Source organism: Emydura macquarii, unplaced genomic scaffold (genome assembly GCF_026122565.2).
Source record: "Emydura macquarii macquarii isolate MOO-44397 ecotype Brisbane River unplaced genomic scaffold, CSIRO-AGI_Emac_v2 contig_1253, whole genome shotgun sequence".
Lineage (NCBI taxonomy): Eukaryota > Metazoa > Chordata > Testudines > Chelidae > Emydura > Emydura macquarii.
In genome coordinates, this window is record NW_027131390.1 from 40,839,248 (window position 1) to 40,860,111 (window position 20,864).

Sequence of the window (20,864 nt, forward strand, 5' to 3'; positions counted from 1 at the left end):
GCTTGGATGGCCTTGAGATTTAATAGAATCATATAAATCAGAAATGGGAAAGACCTGAATTAGTCCCCTGCAGGAAAGTGGGAGAGGTGGCATTTAAATTTGTGGGTGAAACAACATCCTAAAAGTTCTGGCTCCTGCAGCACATCGGAGGGAGGGAGAGCAGGGAAGTCTGACATCAGCAATGGTGAGGCTGAAGCACTGGTAGCAGAAGACCTGGGAGGCTGAAGAAAACAGGTGGGAAGGTGGAGAGGAGATTTGGAAGTGGTATATATCTGTCCGTTTCCAGAGAGTCAGCAAGCAAAAACATCAGAAGCATTTGGCATGCAAACTGTCAACTTTTAAACAAACTAATGCAAAAGAGATGGTTAGAGTCCAGCCAACCCGAAAACTTGCATAGGTTGAAACAACAGACGTGGAGTATCAGCTTTGAAACCCTCTCATGGTTTTCTTGATCAAGGGGGCATAGTGTCCTTCCACTACACTGAAAGTTGTGTGTATAAATCCCAGTGAATCAAAATGAGAATAACTCCTAATTCACATTCAATATGATTCCAGCAAACCAACATGGAAACCAGGGGATAAGACTTGTTAATCTACCGGTCATGACAACGCTCTAACTGGAAGGGGGGGAAAATTAACATGATTTTTTTTAAAGAACTTATATCTCTCTGAGTTCATTCCAAAGTTAATGATACAATTTTTAATGGTTCTTTTCCTTTTTTAAAATTAGTATCTCCATGTTGACCGCGCTCATCTTGACCCCAAGCTTACAAGGACAGCTGCTGTGCAGACATTACAATGTTTCCTCATTGCCACCATTCCCAGACTAGTTTTCCCATCCTTCCTGCTCTAAAAGACCCAAGTCCTGCTCACAGCTAGTGGGACTGTGAAATGGAAAGTGGAGCTAAGCCAATCAGATTGCTCATGGACCTGAGCATTCCTAACTACATCAGTGTGAAGAGATGATGTTTTCCCTTAAGTAATGACATCGGGAATGACAGACCATAATTGTAGCTGCTCAGTGGTAGGGGCAAAAGGTGAAACCATTTCTGTTATTGAATTAAAATATTTTTAAGAAATCTTTTTCATATGGATATTTAACAAATGCACATGGGTATAATGGAAAAAGCTCTAAAGAATGAGGGGACTCCTTATTCAAGCACTAGGGCAAAGGAGCTGTTTAAACCAATGCCTAAATGGCTTACAACATATCCTATATTTCTAATTTCTGTACTCTAAAGAGCTGGAAAGAGCTGTAAGAAAAGTGTTGTGAGCCAGCATTTACTTAGGTTCACAGTATACAATTGTTTTCATGTTTCTTAACTTTATTAATTTCATAACTGAACATTGTTTTAAATAAAAAAGCCTTAAAAGAGAGACAAATACAGAGCCAAATTACTCAGGCTTTGAATAAAGTCTCTGGAAATTCTTCAGGATTTTGGCCACAGTGTATTGAACAAGTCACAAATATTATTTGCCTATCACTAACCAGAACATAAATGCTTCCACAATACAGCATATGCCATAATGTGCTTTGTTCTGTGTCACAGAGAAACACCATAACAATAAGAAATGCAGTTTGAGTTGATGCTGGGATGTGTTCAGAAGAAAAATTAGGGGAAAGGGGCATATTGATCTGACTAGGAAAGTGTACTCCTCATTAGCCTAATTCTAATTAAGGAGAGAAATTGAAATATATAAAATATATAAAACGTCTTTAAAAATTATAATATACTGTTTTAAAGTGGATATATTGAAAAGCTAATGGGTCATACTCTGCTCTCTGTTACACTGGACTAAAACACTGCCTCTAACAGCAGACTTTGACCCAGTTTGTGTGTTGTTACCACTACATTTGACTGCATAGTAAACATCATTTTAGTAGTTTCCATTAGCATTTTCAGAAGTGTGCATGTGTGAGAACATACACGTTTTTATTTGCACGTTGTTATGCAAGAAATAGTCAGATGTTTTAAACCCATCTGATCCACTGAAAATATAAATGTTAAATTACATTGCTTATTGAACAACATGAGATTTGCAATGGTCGTTCAATAGCAGATTGCACAGCCAGTGATGGGGGTGACAGTTAAGATTTTCAGAGGGGTCTAGGAAAATTAGGTGCCCACATCTCATTGACACTCACTAGGAGCTCAGCACCTAATTCTTTTCGGCTCCTTTGCCAATAGCATTTCAGCATCTGCCAATGGTTCACAGTGTGCTATCAAGAGGTTACCATTGTTTGCCCCTATGCTGAACTGAGAGGCAACTGTGGCATATTTTGTCTTTGTAATGACATCTGTTGCGTAAGTGATACAAAGTGCTACACACGTGTGTCACAGGGATGGGGCAATCCAGGCCAATATAGCATATATCCTAGAGTTGTATGATCATGTTATAAAAGATGCCCGTTGCGAAGCATAGGTGACAGGGACACAACTGAGGTCACCCATGGAACCTTAACCCTGATTATCCTTAGCCAGACACTGAAGCGATGCCAATTTACACAAAATGACCTTCAGGCTTCCTGACAGCTGTGCAATTAAATCTCTGTCTTCACGTTGCTGTAAAGCAGCCTTTTTTTTTTTTTAATCTTATTTCTTTGTTGTTTTAAAAAAAAGGACAAAACATTTTAAATGAATTGTTTTCTATTTTTATCAGGTTTTTGTCAAAAAAAAAGGCTCAATATTTATTTGTATGCTTGTTCCTCAAAAATATTCAATATTCCCTGAATCCCCATCACCACTCCAAAATAATAAAAACAGCTAGCAAATGTGAATTCTGGCAAGAATGTATAAAAATTGCAAAGCTTGATGTGAACAGTACAGACTTACATGAAAGAGCTACATAGCTCTCTGTCAAATAAAGGTTTATCTTTATGTGTGATGAATACATTCCAGGAAGATAATAAACCAAAGCCTATATGGTTATCTATCAAACAAAAGGAGACTCTGGTCTTCTGTCAGTAGCTAACAAGAGCTGAGGTCAGTAAGCAGCACTTTAGTACACAAAGGATACATATATTCCACCGACCTTGCCTTCCCTTGGTCTCCCATCCAAGTACTAACCAGGCCCATATCTACTTAACATTTAAATACAAGTATCAAGACAATCAAGCATATTAATACCAGCACCGCTCTTTTCTATCACTCATCCAGCTACCGTCTCTTCAGTTGTCAACACATTCTACACATTTCACAAAATGATTGCAGACTATAGAGAAAGCGACCACTTCACCCACCACTGAAATGCAGCCACCTCTGAGTAGAAACTGGTAGCCTTCAAACTGTGCACAGCAAAAATATACAACAAAGGAGGCCAGGAAGGGAAGACTATCATACCCAGAGTTTCACCATGGTAGTAATGTTTGTGGAAGGTGCAAAGGCATTTTCATTACACACAGTTGATCAGCACCTCAGCTTTACAGTTTGTCTGAAAGTCAGGGTACCAGCAACACACAGCCCCGGCCCTATGTGAAGTCCTACCTTAGTACTGCCTCAGAGGGAAGAGCGCCGCCTACTGAATCACCAATATTACTTCCTAAAGCACCTACAGGTATATGGTTTAGCTGGAAGTCTCACATCCAAATACTGGTTATGACCAACCTTCATAGCTTACAAGATCTGATAAAAGCACATCACAAGTCCCCCAGAATGCATTTGCAAATAGACAGTAACACTATATGAGCTTGATATTCAATTAAGTCACTAGGATCGGTATTCATTGCCCTCATGTGTTTATCATATCCTAGATTGTTTGTGACCCTGTGCGTGCAAACACAATGGAGCTCATCTTTGACAACAGCCTGACCATTGTAGGCAGAGGAATATGCCTTTATCATGCATCTAATCATCACTTCCTGCACGAGGATCCTTTCTCTATGCTAATATGGCAATGGAACGGCTCTCAGAGTCTGGTCTCTGCGACTCACAGACTTTAAGCCCAGAAGGGACCATCGTGACCATCTAGCCTGACCTCCTGCACATCGCAGGCCACAGAACCTCATCCTGTAAAAGACTCATAACCTCTGGCTGAATTACTGAAGTCCTCAAATCATGATTTAAAGACTTCACATTACTCTAGTTTAAACCTGCAAGTGACACGTGCCCCATGTTGCAGAGGAAGGTGAAAAAACCCCCAGGGTCTCTGCAAATCTGAAATGAGGGAAAATTCCTTTCTGACTTCAAAAATGGCAATTAGTTGAACCTTGAGCATGTGGGTAAGACCAGCCAGACACCTGGGAAAGAATTCTCTGCAGTAACTTAGAGCCCTCCCCACTTAGTGTCCCATCGCCCGCCGGTAGGGATTTTTGCTACTAGCAGTTGTGGATGGGCCACATGCATTGTAGGCAGTCTCACCCTACCATCCCCTCCATAAACTTATCAAGCTCAGTCTTGAAACAAGTTAGCTTTTTTGCCCCCACTGCTCCCCTTGGGAAGCTGTTCCAGAACTTCACTCCTCTGCTGGTTAGAAACCTTCATCTAATTTCAAGCCTAAACTTGTTGATGGCCAGTTTATATCCATTTGTTCATGTGCCAACATTAGCATTTAACCTCTCCATCCCTGGTGTTCATCCCTCTGATGTATTTAGAGAGAGCAAACCTATCTCCCCTCAGCCTTTGTTTGGTTAGGCTAAACAAGTCAAGCTCTTTGAGTCTCCTCTCATAAGGCAGGTTTTCCATTCCTCGGATCATCCTAGCACCCCTTCTCTGCACCTGTTCCAGTCTGAATTCATCTTTCTTAAACATGGAAGACCAGAACTGCACACAGTATTCCAGATGAGGTCTCACCAGCGCCTTGTGTAATGGCAATAACACTGACTTCTCTCTACTGGAAATACCTCACCTGATGCAGCCTAGGATTGCACTGGCTTTTTTCATGGCCGCATCACATTGATGACTCAAGTCATCCTGTGATCAACCAATACACTCATGTTTTTCTCCTCTTTTCTCCTCCTCTGTCACTTCCAACTGAGACGTTCCCAGTTTATAGCAAAAATTCTTGTTGTTAGTCCCTAAGTGCATGACCTTGCAATTTCCACTATTCAATTTCATCCCATTTCTATTACTCCAGTCTTTAAGGTCCTATAGATCTTCTTGTATGATATTCTGGTCCCCTTCCATGTTGGCAATACCTCCCAACTTAGTGGCACTAAGTAAACTATTGGATATCAGAACTTCCTGTGAGTTACATCCCGACTGCAGATCAGTGCAAGGTCAATGGGGTGGGACACTACAACTACCTTTTTGCCATGTCCATATATGCCAGAGCCAGTGAAAATTTTGCTTTATTTTTTTACAAAAAGTAGTATTTTATTTAAAACAAATTTTGTGCAAAATATTTGTGATTTTTAAACATTTTTCTGAATTTTCAAAAAAAAAAAAAGCCACACAAAAAAATCAGTGTTCAAAACCAAAGATTTTAATTTTTAAATTTTTTTTTTAATGTTTTCCCCTTTTCCTCTCCTTCCCCCCCCCCCCTTTTTTTGTCTCTGAAAAGAAAATGTAGGGTTTTTTTTTGCAGGGCAGGGGGATTAATTCCAGAGGTCATTGCTGGAAAAATCTGAAAATTGTGACATTTTTCATGAAAACTTTTGAGAAACTTAAAATTTCTGAAAAACACGCTTAGTGTTCTTTTGACCAGATTAAATACATAACCTAGTCATTAGATGTCCTTGGTCTGTACCTTGACTTCACAGATCACCATGGCTTGCCCATGAGCAACACCAGATCAAATGAGAGAGGAGAATGCTAGCTTGTTGGTTGGTAGTGAAAGTCTGGTGCTAAATATGACCAGTTTCCTCTTAGGGAATTTTTTCTGTTCCCATGCTTTTGCCATTGTTGAGGATGTGCAGTTTTTCCTTTCCTCTGCCTGGGAACCACCATATCATGACCAACAGAACTTTCTTAGATGGTGCACTGTCTGCTTAACCCAAACTGCCTTTACCAGGTTGCAGATTTGACTGTTTCTCCCTGCAATGAGCTATCAATCTACTTCTCAGATAGCATTGACTGGACATGAAGGAGTCTCTCTGGAGCCATGTTAGCAGAGTTAAAGTGGGAGCTAGCAAATGCACCATTCTGCAGGACCTAGGTGCTTTGTGAAAGGTCACTGGCAACTTGGTCACATTCCCTCTAGCTAGTGAAACTCACTGGGGAATGTCTGGGTCCTTTATTAGCAGGGTACTTTAATGTTTCCCGTAAGAGAGTGCAATTAGCTAGCCACCCTCAAACATATTGTGGTCTGGCCCATTTCTCAACAATAATGACTCGGACAATCATCACAGTCAGAAGCCCTCTCTTTCTGAGGCAGGCCTCTGAGAAGCGAGTGACCAACCAAATCCAGCATTGTCTGAGAGCGGCCAACTTTTTGGATGTCTGTAACCCAGGGAGCCCCTCGACGGCAACCGGCAGTGGGCACACCATGTCATAACTCACATCGGCCTGACACACTCATTGCCTCAACTCACTGTTGTCATCCTCTGTATCTAAAATGTGTCATGTAAGGAATCCTATGCAAATTGATAACATGCTGTCACTGATATTATTGCATGATGTATGTCTGGGCAGAGTATAAAGAATTCTAGATGCGTGCTAGAAATACATTCCTAAAATGTGTTTGTCAAGCAGTGCATAAGCTCAACCTGTCCCATACAAAGGAATGATGTTCACTGGCTTGTCTGTGTCTCCAAAGTAAATTGAACAAAGTGAGGACAGAAACAATGTCAACACATTTACATAGAAGATAAACAAAGCCATCAAACTAGCAAGTGGGGGAAATGGCCACTTAACCATCACAGCAGGGGACAGAGGCTGTACCCCCAGGAAGTCTTCCTGGCTCCTGACGGAGACAATGGACTTTGGGAAGTAGAAGCAGAGACAGAAAGACATTTTGGCTTCAACTGAGGAACACAATTGAGGCCAGAACTCTTCAAAGGTGGATCTTTCAACCAAGGGGGCTGACGTCACTGGGAACTGACTATAGATAAGACACCTGCTTAGACAAAAAATTGTAAGCTGCTGAAGTTACGGTTTAGTCACTAGAAAGTGTATTTTGTTGGTAATCTTTCATCTCTCTTTCACCCTTACTTGAAATCACTTAAGCCTATGTTCTTTGTTAAAAAACTTATTCTTGTTGTATTACAAAACCATCTCAGTGCTGTTATGTTGAAGCAAAGCATAGATCTTCAGCCAATCTAACAGGCTGCTGTGTGCTTGGTCTCTTTGGAGGCAGAGGGTGTAGGGAGAGGGACTGGATGCTGCCTGGAGACGTCTCTGGGGAACAGTTTGTTACTGTAGGGCAGGGATTGAACTGGCAGAAGCTGCAGAATGTGCCAGCAAGGCAAGCAGGCTGGTGTGTCGAGGACAGACTCACAGCTTAGCCGCGGCAAGGCAGAGTGGTAATGCAGAGGCTCGAAGTTCTGGGTGACCTGAGGAAGACGCCACAATGTCATTCGATCAGGCTTCAAGCTGGGTTATGGCATGGAAACAGCATGGTCTTGGCAGTCAGTGGTCTCCTCAGGGCAATGAACAGCTGGGTAAGCCATTTTATATGCCGTTCAGAAATCTGTGCTAGATTTGTCAGCAGCTTTAGGTACTAGTGATTACAAGGTGCAGCTGATCCAGATGTGGCACCTGGCAGGGCATGGCCATATTCCTTTAAAGTGGCTCCCCTTGTTTGAAGGGAGGGCAAAGGGCTGTTTCGGCTGCCTCCCATGGTGTCTGATGGGGCCAATTCTCTTCTTCAGTGTCTATGTAAAGCCACTGGGAAGATCATGAAGACCCAAGGGCTAAAGTGCCACCAAAAGAGTGATGACAACAGCTCTGTCTCTCCTCCTCTTTGAATCTGGGCAGGACCTCTTCCTTGCTTTCCCAGAGACAGATCGGGTTCTGGATGGAAGCCAGTTAGCTGTAACGGCCCACCTGAATAAGCACGCCTGTTGTAAAAGTGATCGCCAACCTTGAGGTCTTACTAGACTCAATCTTGCTCATGCATTCCCAGAAAGCAGTGTAGCTGGGATTTCATTCTTCCACCTTTGGAAGGCTAAGAGACTGCCTCTTTTCACCTCACCTTAGTGCACTTACCATACTTCACACCGACCATTATAAACACGTCTGGTTTGGCCTTCTTCCCTGCTTCTCCCCACACTAAGGAGGGAATGCCTCAGAATGATACAGAACAAGCTAGCAAGGGAAAATACGGAACAGGCCTATGCCCCAGAAGAGTGTTGCCTCTGGAGATGGCAGGCTTTGTATCCATCCCACCTTCCCTTGGGGGACCCGTAGAGGAGGATCATTTTAATTTCTGCCGGGGGCTGTATATAAGTGAAGGCTATAGAGGGAATGTGTTTGCTCCCTGGTCACCTGTGTCCAATTTTTCTCACTAGAAACAAGCATTAACCAAAAATGAATTTGGCACAGACCCTCTTTCTTTTTTTCTTTCTTCCTTTCTTTCTTTCCTTCCTTCCTTCCTCTGTCACTATCCTCCACCCCAATATTAAGATAAAAAAAAATCCTCAACCTTACCAGAAAAGACAGAGAGCACCAAGGATCTTCCTCTAGAGTCCTGACAAGGGACTGCATGCAACACAGAAACCTGTGCTGACATTCATTGCTAGGTGTTGTTTGTAAACCATGCCAAAGAGAGTGGTTGGGACATTTACTCCCTTCCACCAAAACACGAGGAACGTCTGCATCTATGTTTAGGCTACTGAACAGTTGGACTGTAAAATCAATCACTAATCAAAAATAATAGCTGAAAAGCGGGGAGAGAATTCAGCATGACCAAACATTCAGACTTCCTTTCCAATCTGACTGAGAACATACCCCATGACAGACTAACCTGTGGGAAGGCACAGCTTGTAGAAAGCAAAAGACAGCCACAATAAACTAAGCTTTCAAACGTACCTACACCCTCACAAGAGCAGCTGGGTAAGCTATTGTGTGCATTTCATTAGCAACATTTTATGACGAAGGGATCACAGAGGGAAAAGACTATTTTTGACTGTTCTCTGAGGCACAAAATGCATATAGGATTTATGTCGGAGTAAAGGGATAGCACTGAACAATACAAATAATTTAACATCAGGCCAAGTCCTCAATATTAATAAAGTTTAGTGCTAATAGGTTAAAAGGCTATTCAAGGTATTACACCTACAACACAAGGTCTGTTATTTTGATAATATGGTATTAATATTATTTGTCTAATATTAATATTAGTAGTATTTAACAGCATCATGCAGGTGACATAAAAGAGTAAAATGGGTATAAGAAAAATGAGGGTAAACTCACATCCGGGTGTGGAATTGCATATTGTCCCTGAATTGTATAGGCCTGCAAAAAAAAAAAAAAAGGACATGTAATTAGATTTGGATCCAGTGTTCATTTAAGCCCTATGCCTCAGCTGTGGCTTTTATCCAGAAACCTGGCCCCTTTAATAGCCAATCTAGGAATAGGGAGAAGCCCCTTTTGATTTTAGAAAAGTATTTTTTCTGTATAAATGAAGCCAGATATGGCATCCACCCCGTTTCCAATAAAACACCCTATCATCACTGTTAAAACTGCCCCTGTTACAATGCTTGTCAGCACTGGGTTTTTGGAATGCCCACTATAAAGCACTCAGCATCCCAGACTGCTGAAGCACTGTAAACCTTAGCATTATGCAATGAGCTTGACTTTCCAACAGAAATGCTTTCTGTCACTGCCCACTATGCAGCTCTAGAGCAGTCTTTTAACAATGCACAATTACGTTTTAATTACTTTAAATAGCACTTTCTAGCAAGTGTACATATGAGTCCCAAAGTGCCCTTGTTTGGATTATAGGATCCTAATTTAGCAGTCAGCACTGGGCTATCACTGCAGAATTGCTACACAGTTCTTCAGCCCAATGCACAAATTTCCCTGAAGATTTTTTAACAGAGGTTCGCTTGGGAAGCTGTATAAATAGACCTCAGCAGCTGGCTAGCTTGGGAAATCTCTTGTCATGTGACCACCTCCAATCCCTCCACTGTGAATCCAATTAAATTACTCTCAGGGTATGAGGTTCATGAAAGGATGCTGCTTTGGGTGATCAGAATACTACTGTGATTCTACGGAAGAGGATATATATAGCAAGCACTACTGCATCACTGCGATTGAGACTGAGGGCTTGTTTACACTTACAGCTTCATTTAGTGAAGACCTACCTATGCCGATGGGATAGCTTCTCCCATTTGCATAGGTACTCCATTTCCTTGAGACGCGACAGCTATGTCAATGGGAGAAGTCCTACCATCGACATAGCGCTGTCTACACTGGGGGTTAGGTCAGTATAACTATATCACACATGAGTGTGGATTTTCCACCCCCAAGTGACGTAGTTACATCGACCTAAGTATGCAGGGCCAGGAAGTCACAATGATGGAAACATCTGAGCGGAAATCAAATTAATGTATTCATCCCTGAGGTCCATGCAACATGTCACATGTGGTTCTTAGGAGTTACACTGCACATCTGTTCCATGCGTATATCACAGAAGTTCCTCACAGGAGTGGGTAGGCATTCTGCATGCTGTGGAATTGAGACCATTACAAGTCAGGCAGTAGGTATTTAGGACATATGTATGCTGCAGTCATGGGGGCAGAGGGTAGACATACCTGCGCTAGCTTTAATCTAGCTAGCCCGCTAAAAATAGCAGTAAGACCATAGCTGTGCAAGCCTGTTTTGCTCCCTGGGTACGTATTACTAGCCTCCACTGACGCTCACATCACTGCGCCCTTTTTAGTGAGCTAGCTAGAGGAAAGCTAGCGAAGGTACTCCTGCCTGAGCTGTAACATACCATGGTTGCAGGGACCTATCCTTAGAGTATGGGCTACACTTATGAATATATTTCTCAGAATTTTTTTCTCTTTTATCTACAAACCATTCTTTCCTGCTATTCCAACTTTAATTTTTGTTGCCCAGTTGAACAGACAATACAACTGTAAGCCTGAGTCACATCTAACCATCAGCCTGATGCCACAGGAGCTCAGCAACCTCAAGTTAAGGGCACTGAGGACTGGGCCCTCACTTCTAATAGCTTTCTAATAGCTTGCATAATAATTGGTATAGCTTCATGGATTGCTACTGGGGGTGTGCAAAGTAACATCCTACAAATGTCACCATCACTTAGTATACAGCAGATTCTTGGAAAACCAAAATTAACCAGGCCTCTGAATCTGCCAGCTTGCCGCCCTATACTCCTACCATGAATCATTTTGAAGCCACATCCTAACAGTGCAGATTTAGGGTCCTTACTCCTGAAAAAACTTCCATCAGTCAGTGTAAGGTTAGCCAGAGAAAGGCTGAACTGAACCCTTTATTCATACTCATCTACCCAGCAAAATATTATGTCTGGGATTCACAAAGGGATCTGGACACCAAATTTCCCTTACAGTTAATGGGAACTGGGCATTCAAAAATCCCAGACCAAAAATGCACTAACACTACAAAGTTGGGTATTTAGAGAAAGAAAAATAATTCTGTCCAGGATCTGTGGCTGGTGTAGGTGAAAGGGAGCTAAGGAAATGTCTCTGTCCTTGATACTGACTTCAACAGACAGCAATTTCCCTTCCCTGGCCCCACAGATGAATTGTCCACTGTCCAAAAGGGTCACTAGCAAAAATCACTGAAACAGTATATTTTTCACCATAGTGAGTGTGATTTGCTTCTCAGGCCTGACAAAGAGTTTGCTGAGCTATGTAGCTAAAAATCTTGAAGGAGTTTATTTAGGAAAAGAAACATTCAAATTGGTGAGAAAATAGCCTGTGATGTGTAGAATTAACAATGAAAGGCCTGATTGTGTTTTATATCATTGATGGTGCAAGTGAGATCAGAAGCAGACCCTAAACCCCTCAGTGATTTAGGCGATTGTGATGGCACTGTTAGGTTTTGTAGGGGTAACACGAAATGCTGCTCCCAGGTCTTAGAAAGTGAGAGAAATATTTTGTTTACAATTATAAAATATCCAGGATTTATACACTTTTAATCTATTCATACATTGTGTTACTACATTAGGGGGAAACGTACCCCAGTGCAGAAGAAGTCCAGTGTGCCATTTATGTCTCACTTATGCCCTCAAAATAGAACATAAGTGGCATTTAACTGGCATATGGGGCTTGGGGTGGCTCTCTGCACTGTGGTGAATTTCACGCTCAATAATTCAGGGTTTGCTACGTATCTTATCTTTTTACCAAAGTTTTGTAACAATCTTTTAACATGCTCAATTTATCACTTTGGAAACAAGCATTATTGTCTGTAAACAATATAAAGTAGATGTTCTAGTACTAAAGCGCTTACTGGGTTGTAAAACATATCTTCTTCATTAAAACATTTTTCATATGATTCCCAAATAAATGGCATAAAGGATGGATAACACTTTGTAAAGGGAGAGTAAAGACAGCAAAGAAAAAGAAAGTCTCAGAACCTTTGAAAAGTTACATCACTGTTTGCAAACAACAAGCTGTTTGGTTCAGTGATATCCCCGGCTTGGTGGGGCAAAGACCAATAACAAGGGCAGAGAAATTGGACAGAAAAAGCCAATCCAGTGTTTTCTTGCCATCAAAAATTCTATTCTCTGCTTCTTAGAACATTGACAGAGATAAGGTGGGTGGGGTAATATTGTTTGTTGGAATTATACATGTCCAATCACTAAAGGGTTAAATTCCCACCTCCAAATCGTTCGCTCCCTGGGCTGTATTGACACAGGGTATAGTAATAGGAAGGAAAACAGATTGAGGACATTCTCTAAATTGTTCAGTTTTTTCCTTTAACTTTCCATTTGATATTTTGATTTAATTTTTGTTTAAATGGTCAGGCTCTGAACATAGTTAATTGTTATACACACTTGTCAGCTACTAATTACAACTCAGCTCCAAAAGAATCGTAGCTATACTGTGTATTCAGTAATAGGCTTACTTATTTCTAGAGAGGACTCAATAACTATAGATGTTTAAATGAAAAATGCTGCAATAAGCATAAAATTAAATAATATCCAAAATAAACAGTCCAGTCTCTTGAGGCTATTCTGCTGTATCTTTCTATGATTAAATACAGAGTTAGCTACAGGTAGGAGGGTGTCTTGGACAGATACAAATCAATTTCCTTAAAAAATAAATTGGATACAGTAGTTGCTCTTAAAAATTTCCCAACAGAGATGGCACAGATGTTGCCAATCCAAAGCACATGGAAAACCATAGGGTGTTAGTTGCTAGAAAAAAAAACCCAATATTTTAATGGGAATCACTGTGAATGCATTGAAAACACTGGAATTTTACTACAAGTCAAAATGCACCTTGGGTTGAGCTACACGCAACTTCCCACCTCCCCATGGACCTAATCCACCTATAGTTTTCTCCCTGCTGCTGCTATGTGGCATGCCAGTCCTCCGACACAAAGGGACACTTTGCTTGGGGCCCTCCATACCTTCCTTTGCACAGTCCCTATGGACAGGCTCTGCCCTCCTTTCTCTATCCCAGATCAGAGCTGTCGAGTTCTGCATGGCTCCATGGGCACCGGGACAGTCACTGACTCCCCTCAGGGCATCCTGGGACATGAGACGGCTCTGGCAGGGAGGCAGGATCCCTTCCTCGCCACGCAGGAGATGGTGAAGGGAGGGTCAGGAAGAAGCATTTGCAGCTGGTAAATGGGAAGACAGGAGTGACTAGGGAGCCTGGAAAAGCCAGTGGGGACCAGAACATTTCAGGGAGTCGGAGGCACAGTTTGGCAGGCTGGGTTCACTGAGTCATTGGGGGTGGGGGGAGGATTGGTGGAACCTGAGGCAGATGGGGGCTGCTGGGGGAATGGGAGACCCTTAGGCTGTTGGGGGGTTGTCAGGAACAGACTGAGGGAGTGGGTGGCATGTGGAAGAGTCTCAGTCATTTGGGGCGATTGTAGGGGGAGCCTTGGGGGGGGGGCAGTACCTGTGACAGGCATTGTAGCTGGGCATGGGTGAGTCGGAGACTGCCTGGGGGGGAAGGTTATGGGGGAGCGTGGCACTGAACGCCTGACATTCCTCAGCCCTGCCACACTCCTGGGAGATTCTGAGTCAGCAGGGGAGCATTTTCCCCCCCATGCAGTTGCTCTTCAAGTCACAAGACAGGGCACTTGCCCCTTTCCGAGGCAGAGCCCTTACAAATAATGATTTCCTACTGAAAGCAGCTACAGAGTTTGGCCCAGCACCCTCTTTGGGAGGTGAGAAACTGACTAGCGGATTTTACAAGTAAATTAAACCCAAAGGACTCAGGGATGCTCCTTTATACAGCAATTGAGGGTTTCTGACCTCTACAGCCCTATTTCTTCCCTCGAAACAAACCTCTGCTCAAGACAGCAACAATTTAACAGCAGGGGGGAAAGTTCCTTCCATCTTACTCTCCCTTTTGAGAAGATACAGTTCACTGAACAGCTGGACTCAAAGCTCTTCCGCAGGACTGCTGCTCACAGGGTGGGGAGACACTCAGTCAGACTCTACAGCTGCATTCAGCAAAGTGCCCTTAGCATGTGGTTCCATCTTTGTTTGCATTTCTGCTGGCTATTATGGTTGAGGGGGCACAAAATGCTTTAAACAGGGTCGTCTTTTGGAAGGCATGCAGATGTTCAGCTACCGAAAAAATATAAACTGGCTATTAATGCCCATTTTTTCAAGGACACACATATTTGAGTGGATCCATTTTTGAGAATCTAACCTGAGACATCTGGGGCCTGACTTCCATGACTTCATTTAAAGTTAGTGTACCTGCAGATGCTCATCCTGTCTGAAAATCAGGCTTGAGTGTTTTAAATCGGGCACCAAATCGCTGAGGCACCCAAAAGGATATTTTTTTGAATTTTTGGTCATATATTTTTCTGTTTTCTACCATTCTGGTTTGAAAGGAAATTCCTGGAGCCTGGGAGAATTCCCATTCTAATGAGCTTCTTAGATACAACAATAATAGTCCTATATAAACCAGAGATTTTATTAGAGAGACAATTAGATTAGAGGGATGAAATAAGTGCCATTACCAGGCAATATAACATTTGCAGCCTGGACCCCAAACTTCACAACACTGGCACCCTACACACCTGAAAACACCTGAGTATTTAAGCCATCTCTCTACAAAGTTGCTTGGGTTTAATTCAAATTGGTTTTATAAGGCAGCTGCAGACCAGTTTCTGGTTTTCACACAGAGGTGCATAGTTTTATTTTTAAATTACTTCAGTTAAACTGATGCAACTCTGTGGATAGAGCAGCCCTCTCTGAAGCCGGCCCCAGCCCTAAGGAAAGATGTGTAATAAATATGTCAATGTAGGGCTCACAGGGGACTCTCTGAGAGTCACTTTTCCACTCTGGGAGTAATGAGAAATCACAGAGCGACACAGGAGCCTGGGAGGCCAACATTTACCTCGTATTTTTATATCAGTTTTTCAAATTCATGTAATTCTTGATTTTTTTTTTTTTTAAAACAGGCATTTATCATCTTAAACAAAAATCAGTGTGTGCAACCCGGAATTCATACTATATGCAAATTTCCAGCAAACCAATGTAGGTGAGTGCCATGGAAGGCACTATTCACTAAGGAAAAGAGAATGAGTTTTGCTTCCAAAAGGTTCTTATAAACATATTAAAATACCTTAATTGTGGGCCAAATTTTGCCCCGACTTACATGCACTGAAGCCAGTGCAATACTGCCTGTTATTTTTCAGTCCCTCCGTTAAAAACAATGATTATGCAGTAACAAACATTAGTGGTACAGGACTATCTTCCGATAACCGTGTAAAGAATGTGCAAAACCTCCCTCTATTGTGGGTTTTAATATAAGGCCCAGCTCAGGCAAAACTGTAATGAAAGATCTGTGTAAGTAAGGACCTAAGAGCCAGTTGTGTAATGGGCTGAGTTTTCTCTTGGAAGTGCTGAGCACCTTAACTCCAGTCCTACTGATATCTAAAGTATGTTTAATTAGCGCTGTGTGAAACTTTTTGAATGAAACTGAAAATACTAGGGATTAAAAAGCTTTTGGATTTTCCTCTGGAAAAATATTAACTGACCTATCTTCAAATGAAACACTACTCATTTTCACTAGACAGTGGGGAAATGTCAGTGAAAACAGCTTCATTTTTGTGCGTCAAAGGGTGAAATGTTGCTCAAAACGGAGCAGAGTATGAGAAAAATAAAGCTAATTTTCCAACAAGGTTGGAGCTGCAGCAAAAACACGCAATAGTATGATGTTTTACATCCAGCACTCCCATGAAGAAGTGGTATTTTGACCGAGTGTAATCATCCCAAACAAAACTGTGAAAAGGGTTACCATTCCTCACACCCCTGATCTCACAGCATAAAGGAATAGATCCTGCAAGGTGCTTAGAACTCTGAGATAAACCCCGCACAGCACTTCATCATGTGCTGAATATGCATGTGCTACAGTTCTTTGCTGGATCAGGGCTCGAGAATCCAGCACCTTACTTTGTAGATTCAAGCACCAACTGTGGGGAAGAACATAGAGCACTGACTGCCTGCTGGGAACGTTCAGTTGTTTCCTAGAATGCATGACGGCATGTAAACAGATTGTAAAATTCACGTCTATTCCTAGCAATTTGGCTGGAGGAAGAATTTTTCTTACTCTCCTCCCACAGACAGAGCAACTAAGCCAGGTATTCAGGAAAATTAACCAACAGCAGTTTTGCAAAGAGCTTTCAGTCCAGCTGCTTTGGCACAATATGAATGGGATGAAACCATGCAAGTGAGAAGGCGAGAAAACCTGAGTGCACTAACGGGCAGCGGCTGGTGCTGCAGTAAAAGGCTGAGGTTGGCAGTGGAGGCCGCAAGCGGGTCGGCTCTTACCTGACCACCTGCAAAAATGACAGGGGTGGAGGCGGGCTTTGGGCGATAGGGAATGGTGGCACCTTTCGGTGGGGACTAGGAAAAGGGACAAGGAGAGGGAGAGAGAACATTAGAACATCTTTCCTGAAACATCAGTAAAAAGAGAGTTAGACAGCAACCAACCCAACAGAGGTCATGGACACCACAATGCACACAAATTCTGTAAGGCTGTCCTTGTCCTACAGAGATTCCTTCAATAACTTTAACAGAAATGTTGTGACCGGACAAATATCATTTCCAAATGAGAGGATACAAGGGAAATAGTCATATGAAGGGGAAAAAATGTCCTCAAATCAAATTAGGTGAGGCTTCTCAGCAATCCCCTTTCCTACAGGCTAAAGCCAATACACCTTCTTACCTTAATCTAGTTCACTCTCCTACATTCAATGCCATACACACTGTATCTGCTTATTTCTCTGTTAATCTACATTCATTATTTACTAAGTTTTCATGCATGAGGGAGCGTCCCAGGAGTAACACCCTCAAACTCTCATTGAATAACACACATCTCCGGAGACAAATAGCAATAGCACGATGTGCTGGCTATTGAATATGGAAGTGGGATTGCTAAGGAGGAAAACATATGGAGAAGTTTTCTTCATACTATAGCCTTTGTTACCTTCATCAAACTATGCTTCACATATCAACAGCTGGTTACAGTATTCAGTGATGCCAGGTGTTGGATGTGATGCTATAAATGTGCTTGAGGGAAGTTAGAAAGAGTAAGGAGATTGTACAACAGATTGAACGTCTTTGCCTTCTTCACTTAAAAATACTTTTTAATTTCCTCTAATGCAGATAGGCCACTAGTGCTGCTGGTACCATTTTTTATTATGACGAATTCTTGTTTGCCTCACTGTACAGCTAACATTGCAAGCTCTTTGGGGCAGAGACTGTCTTGTTAATATATATCAGTACAAGACAGTACAGGACTTTAGTAGAGTGGGGCTCTCTGTGGTACAGAAGTAGCAATAATGGTAATAAAAATTAACTGTTTAATGTAATACACACACAGGGCAGTTTACAAACTGTGTCCCACAGAGGCTTGGGAATTACCCTGCCTCTCAAATGATCGCTATATTTTAGAAAAAAAGTATTGCATTATAAAACTGCAAACAAGAAATTATATGTATTACATTCAGTGGTAAGCAATTTCCCGGTTTTAAAAAAGGAAATGGCATACATCTATTGTGATCCCTTTCACTGATGTCACTGGACTTATGAAAGATATCTCTCTGGGAGCACGGGAGATCCATGTTCTTTCCTTATCCACAGAACAGGACAGCACACATAGCAATTGCGCAAGCTACATGAACACACAAACCCCAACAGTCTGCTGCAGGAGTTAACCTCCATAACTCCTCACTCTTAGCAGTGACCAAAGAGCCACCAAGAAACCATATATCATTGGGAGGGTTCTCCCCACCCTCATCCCCCACTGTCTTTTCATCCTGCCAAAAGTCAAGGTCATTTGCCAACTCAATCTGCTGCCTCAGCCTGACCTGTCTGTTGTGAAGTCAATGCAAGAGCCTATGACTACTGCTTTAACAGTGTCTGTGATATGTGTATGCTGAGTTCTGTCTGACAAACAATGAAAGCTTCTCCTACAAGATTTCAGAACAAAATGTTTGGATTCGTATCCATTGTGAAATGGTTGATCATTGCTAATTTTATACATATTGTTTATATTATATACAATACATATTTACGTGTAATTATAGTTTCTATCTATAACTATAATTACACACACAACTGCTATCTGCAGAACACATGGCATATAAGACCAGCATAAGTATTAAGAACATCACAATATATATTAACACACAGGAAAACTGTATGATCAAATCCACCAAATGAACTACAGTATTTGAAGGCTACATATTCACAAGTCTGCTTTCTCTCATAGTGCATTAACAATGCAGGGGAAAAGATAAATTCACTGGTTAAGTAACAAAAAGGTGTCAAAATTATAGTGGAAGTCATTGTAAAGCATTAAAATAATTCCTATCTCCCATTCTGACTCAGGCTTCCCATGTGTCTCTACCACCATAATGGGCACTGGATTTCATATCTCCAAACAGCTATCTGGTGCTGCAAATCGGTCCGTCACTTGTGCAGCCCCGCCTGTGATTACTGCTGCTTCAAACCCACCTCAGCCAAAATCTTTCTCCCAACCTCCTCTCTCTTCCAACTTCCTTTGCTAAGAACTCTCCAGACTCCAGTGTGTGCAGCATGCTGATTCCTGCCTTCTCTCACATACTAAATACAGTGGCCAGGTCACCCCTGTCCTCAGACAATACTGCTGCCCCATTCATTTCAGGATCCAGTTCAAAATGTTCTTCCTAGTTTTTCAAATGCTTCATGGACTTGCTACAGATCATGTCACAGATCTTATTTCTCTCTATGCCCTTCTCACTCCCCCTGCTTTTCTAGCACTAAGCCTTCTGTGTCCCTCCACACCAGCTCTCCAGTCTAAGGGAGAGAGCCTAGGGCCTCCTATTTCTAAAGCAACTTTCTTGTGACTCTACTGCTGATTGCCCCTTCACCTCCTTTCAAATCTCAATAGAAAATGTTGTATTTCCTTTATCACTTAAGTTAGATTTCAACCCCAGACACCATAGATAATAAATTAACTGTGTGGCTGGGCAAGACCACATGATGAGATTTTTAAAATAATGGTACCAGGAAACTTCTACGATCCAGTAACTGATGAGGAACAATAATGGATATAGCTATTCCAGGGTTTCTCTGTGGTTTTGGTTGTTGATAGCTTTTCCTATATACTTTACCCCCATTGTTACAGACTGTACCTCCAGCATCACCACACAGATCTGTTTGACACACTGGATAATTGCATCGGGGGTCCCCGAAATGGTCACTGCCCGCTCTGTGGAGTTGGGCAGCATGTCCCCCGCCACTTGAACCTGAGCACCTGTTGACTGGAGAAAGCAGGAAGGGAGAGAGAAAGAGAGGAAGAATAGCAGAGTTGAATACACAGCAGCTATAAGAATGAAAACACATAATGGCCCCTTCCTTTGTAGTCAGCTGCAATTTCAATATGTTAATTTCTTGGTGCATTAGACCCTAGTTAATAAATGCTCGCTTTGCAAACATTAAATGACAATCACCCTCCCTTCCTTCTCTTGCCTCTCCATGCACACCATGAACATGGCAGTCCTCCAGCGCTGTGGAAGCTGAATGCAGTGCCATGTCAATTATATGTTGGGGTCCTTAGGAAATCAAAAGTCTCGATTTATTATTTAGGAGTCAGCTTCTGGTGGCAGGCATTTTGCTGAAAGTGACATCACTTGTGATGCTGCTGCACCTGGATACCAATTGCAAAGGCTGCAAAGTCAGTTTTATTCTCATTTGATTTAAATGCGGCTTTTCAAAGTTGCACTTAACTGATGTTTAACAAAAAAGGTCTGCATTACCTCCCTGATTTCCTTAATCTTGGAGCCTCCTTTGCCAATCAGTGACCCACACTGGCTAGCAGGAACGACCAACCTCAATGTTACTGGTGGTTTACTTGTAGCCGTGCTGTTACTCATTGAGTTGATTATGTCCTTAGGAAGGGGAAAAAGAAAAACGGGCTTATTATTCTACCATCTGCATCCTATCCAAATTGGTGAAAGTACACAAAGAAGGAGACAACTAATCTTGTCTAAAACTGTACATGGGATCATATCATGCTGTCAGAAACCAAAAAGCAGTGGCAGTCAACTATTTACATAGTGCATAATTATCTCTTAGGTGTCTGTATGGCTCTACCCCTCTAATTGTCCACAGACAGTACTGCTCAGTTTGATTGAGCCATTTGTGAGACCTTCTTGACTAATATTTAAGGCATCTCTATTTCTGGGAGGTTAATCTGGTGCTTGGGAAAATGAGGAGAAGATAGTATTGATATTATCCATGTAAACGCTCTATACGTACCCCCAACACTGCTCTGCACAGCACCTTAACCCCTTTCAGGAACACTCATAAAGCTTCTT

General features: G+C 42.0%; 1 protein-coding gene across 10 annotated transcripts in view; it reads right to left on the reverse strand.

Moving 5' to 3' along the window:
- The window catches only part of PCBP3 (poly(rC) binding protein 3), a 49,414-nt gene that overhangs the window by 19,795 nt on the left and 8,755 nt on the right, over window positions 1-20,864 (reverse strand). For 5 of the 10 annotated variants that reach the window (XM_067548591.1, XM_067548589.1, XM_067548594.1 and 2 more), the window contains exons 5-8: window positions 20,304-20,435; window positions 19,680-19,808; window positions 16,831-16,905; window positions 9,291-9,332 (exon numbers count right to left, since the gene is read on the reverse strand). In XM_067548591.1, coding sequence (XP_067404692.1) covers window positions 9,291-9,332; window positions 16,831-16,905; window positions 19,680-19,808; window positions 20,304-20,435 — 378 coding nt within the window. Of the gene's footprint in view, window positions 1-9,290; window positions 9,333-16,761; window positions 16,906-19,236; window positions 19,240-19,670; window positions 19,809-20,303; window positions 20,436-20,864 lie in introns of all 10 variants that reach the window. The other 5 variants (XM_067548587.1, XM_067548586.1, XM_067548585.1 and 2 more) reach the window with 3 other exon arrangements.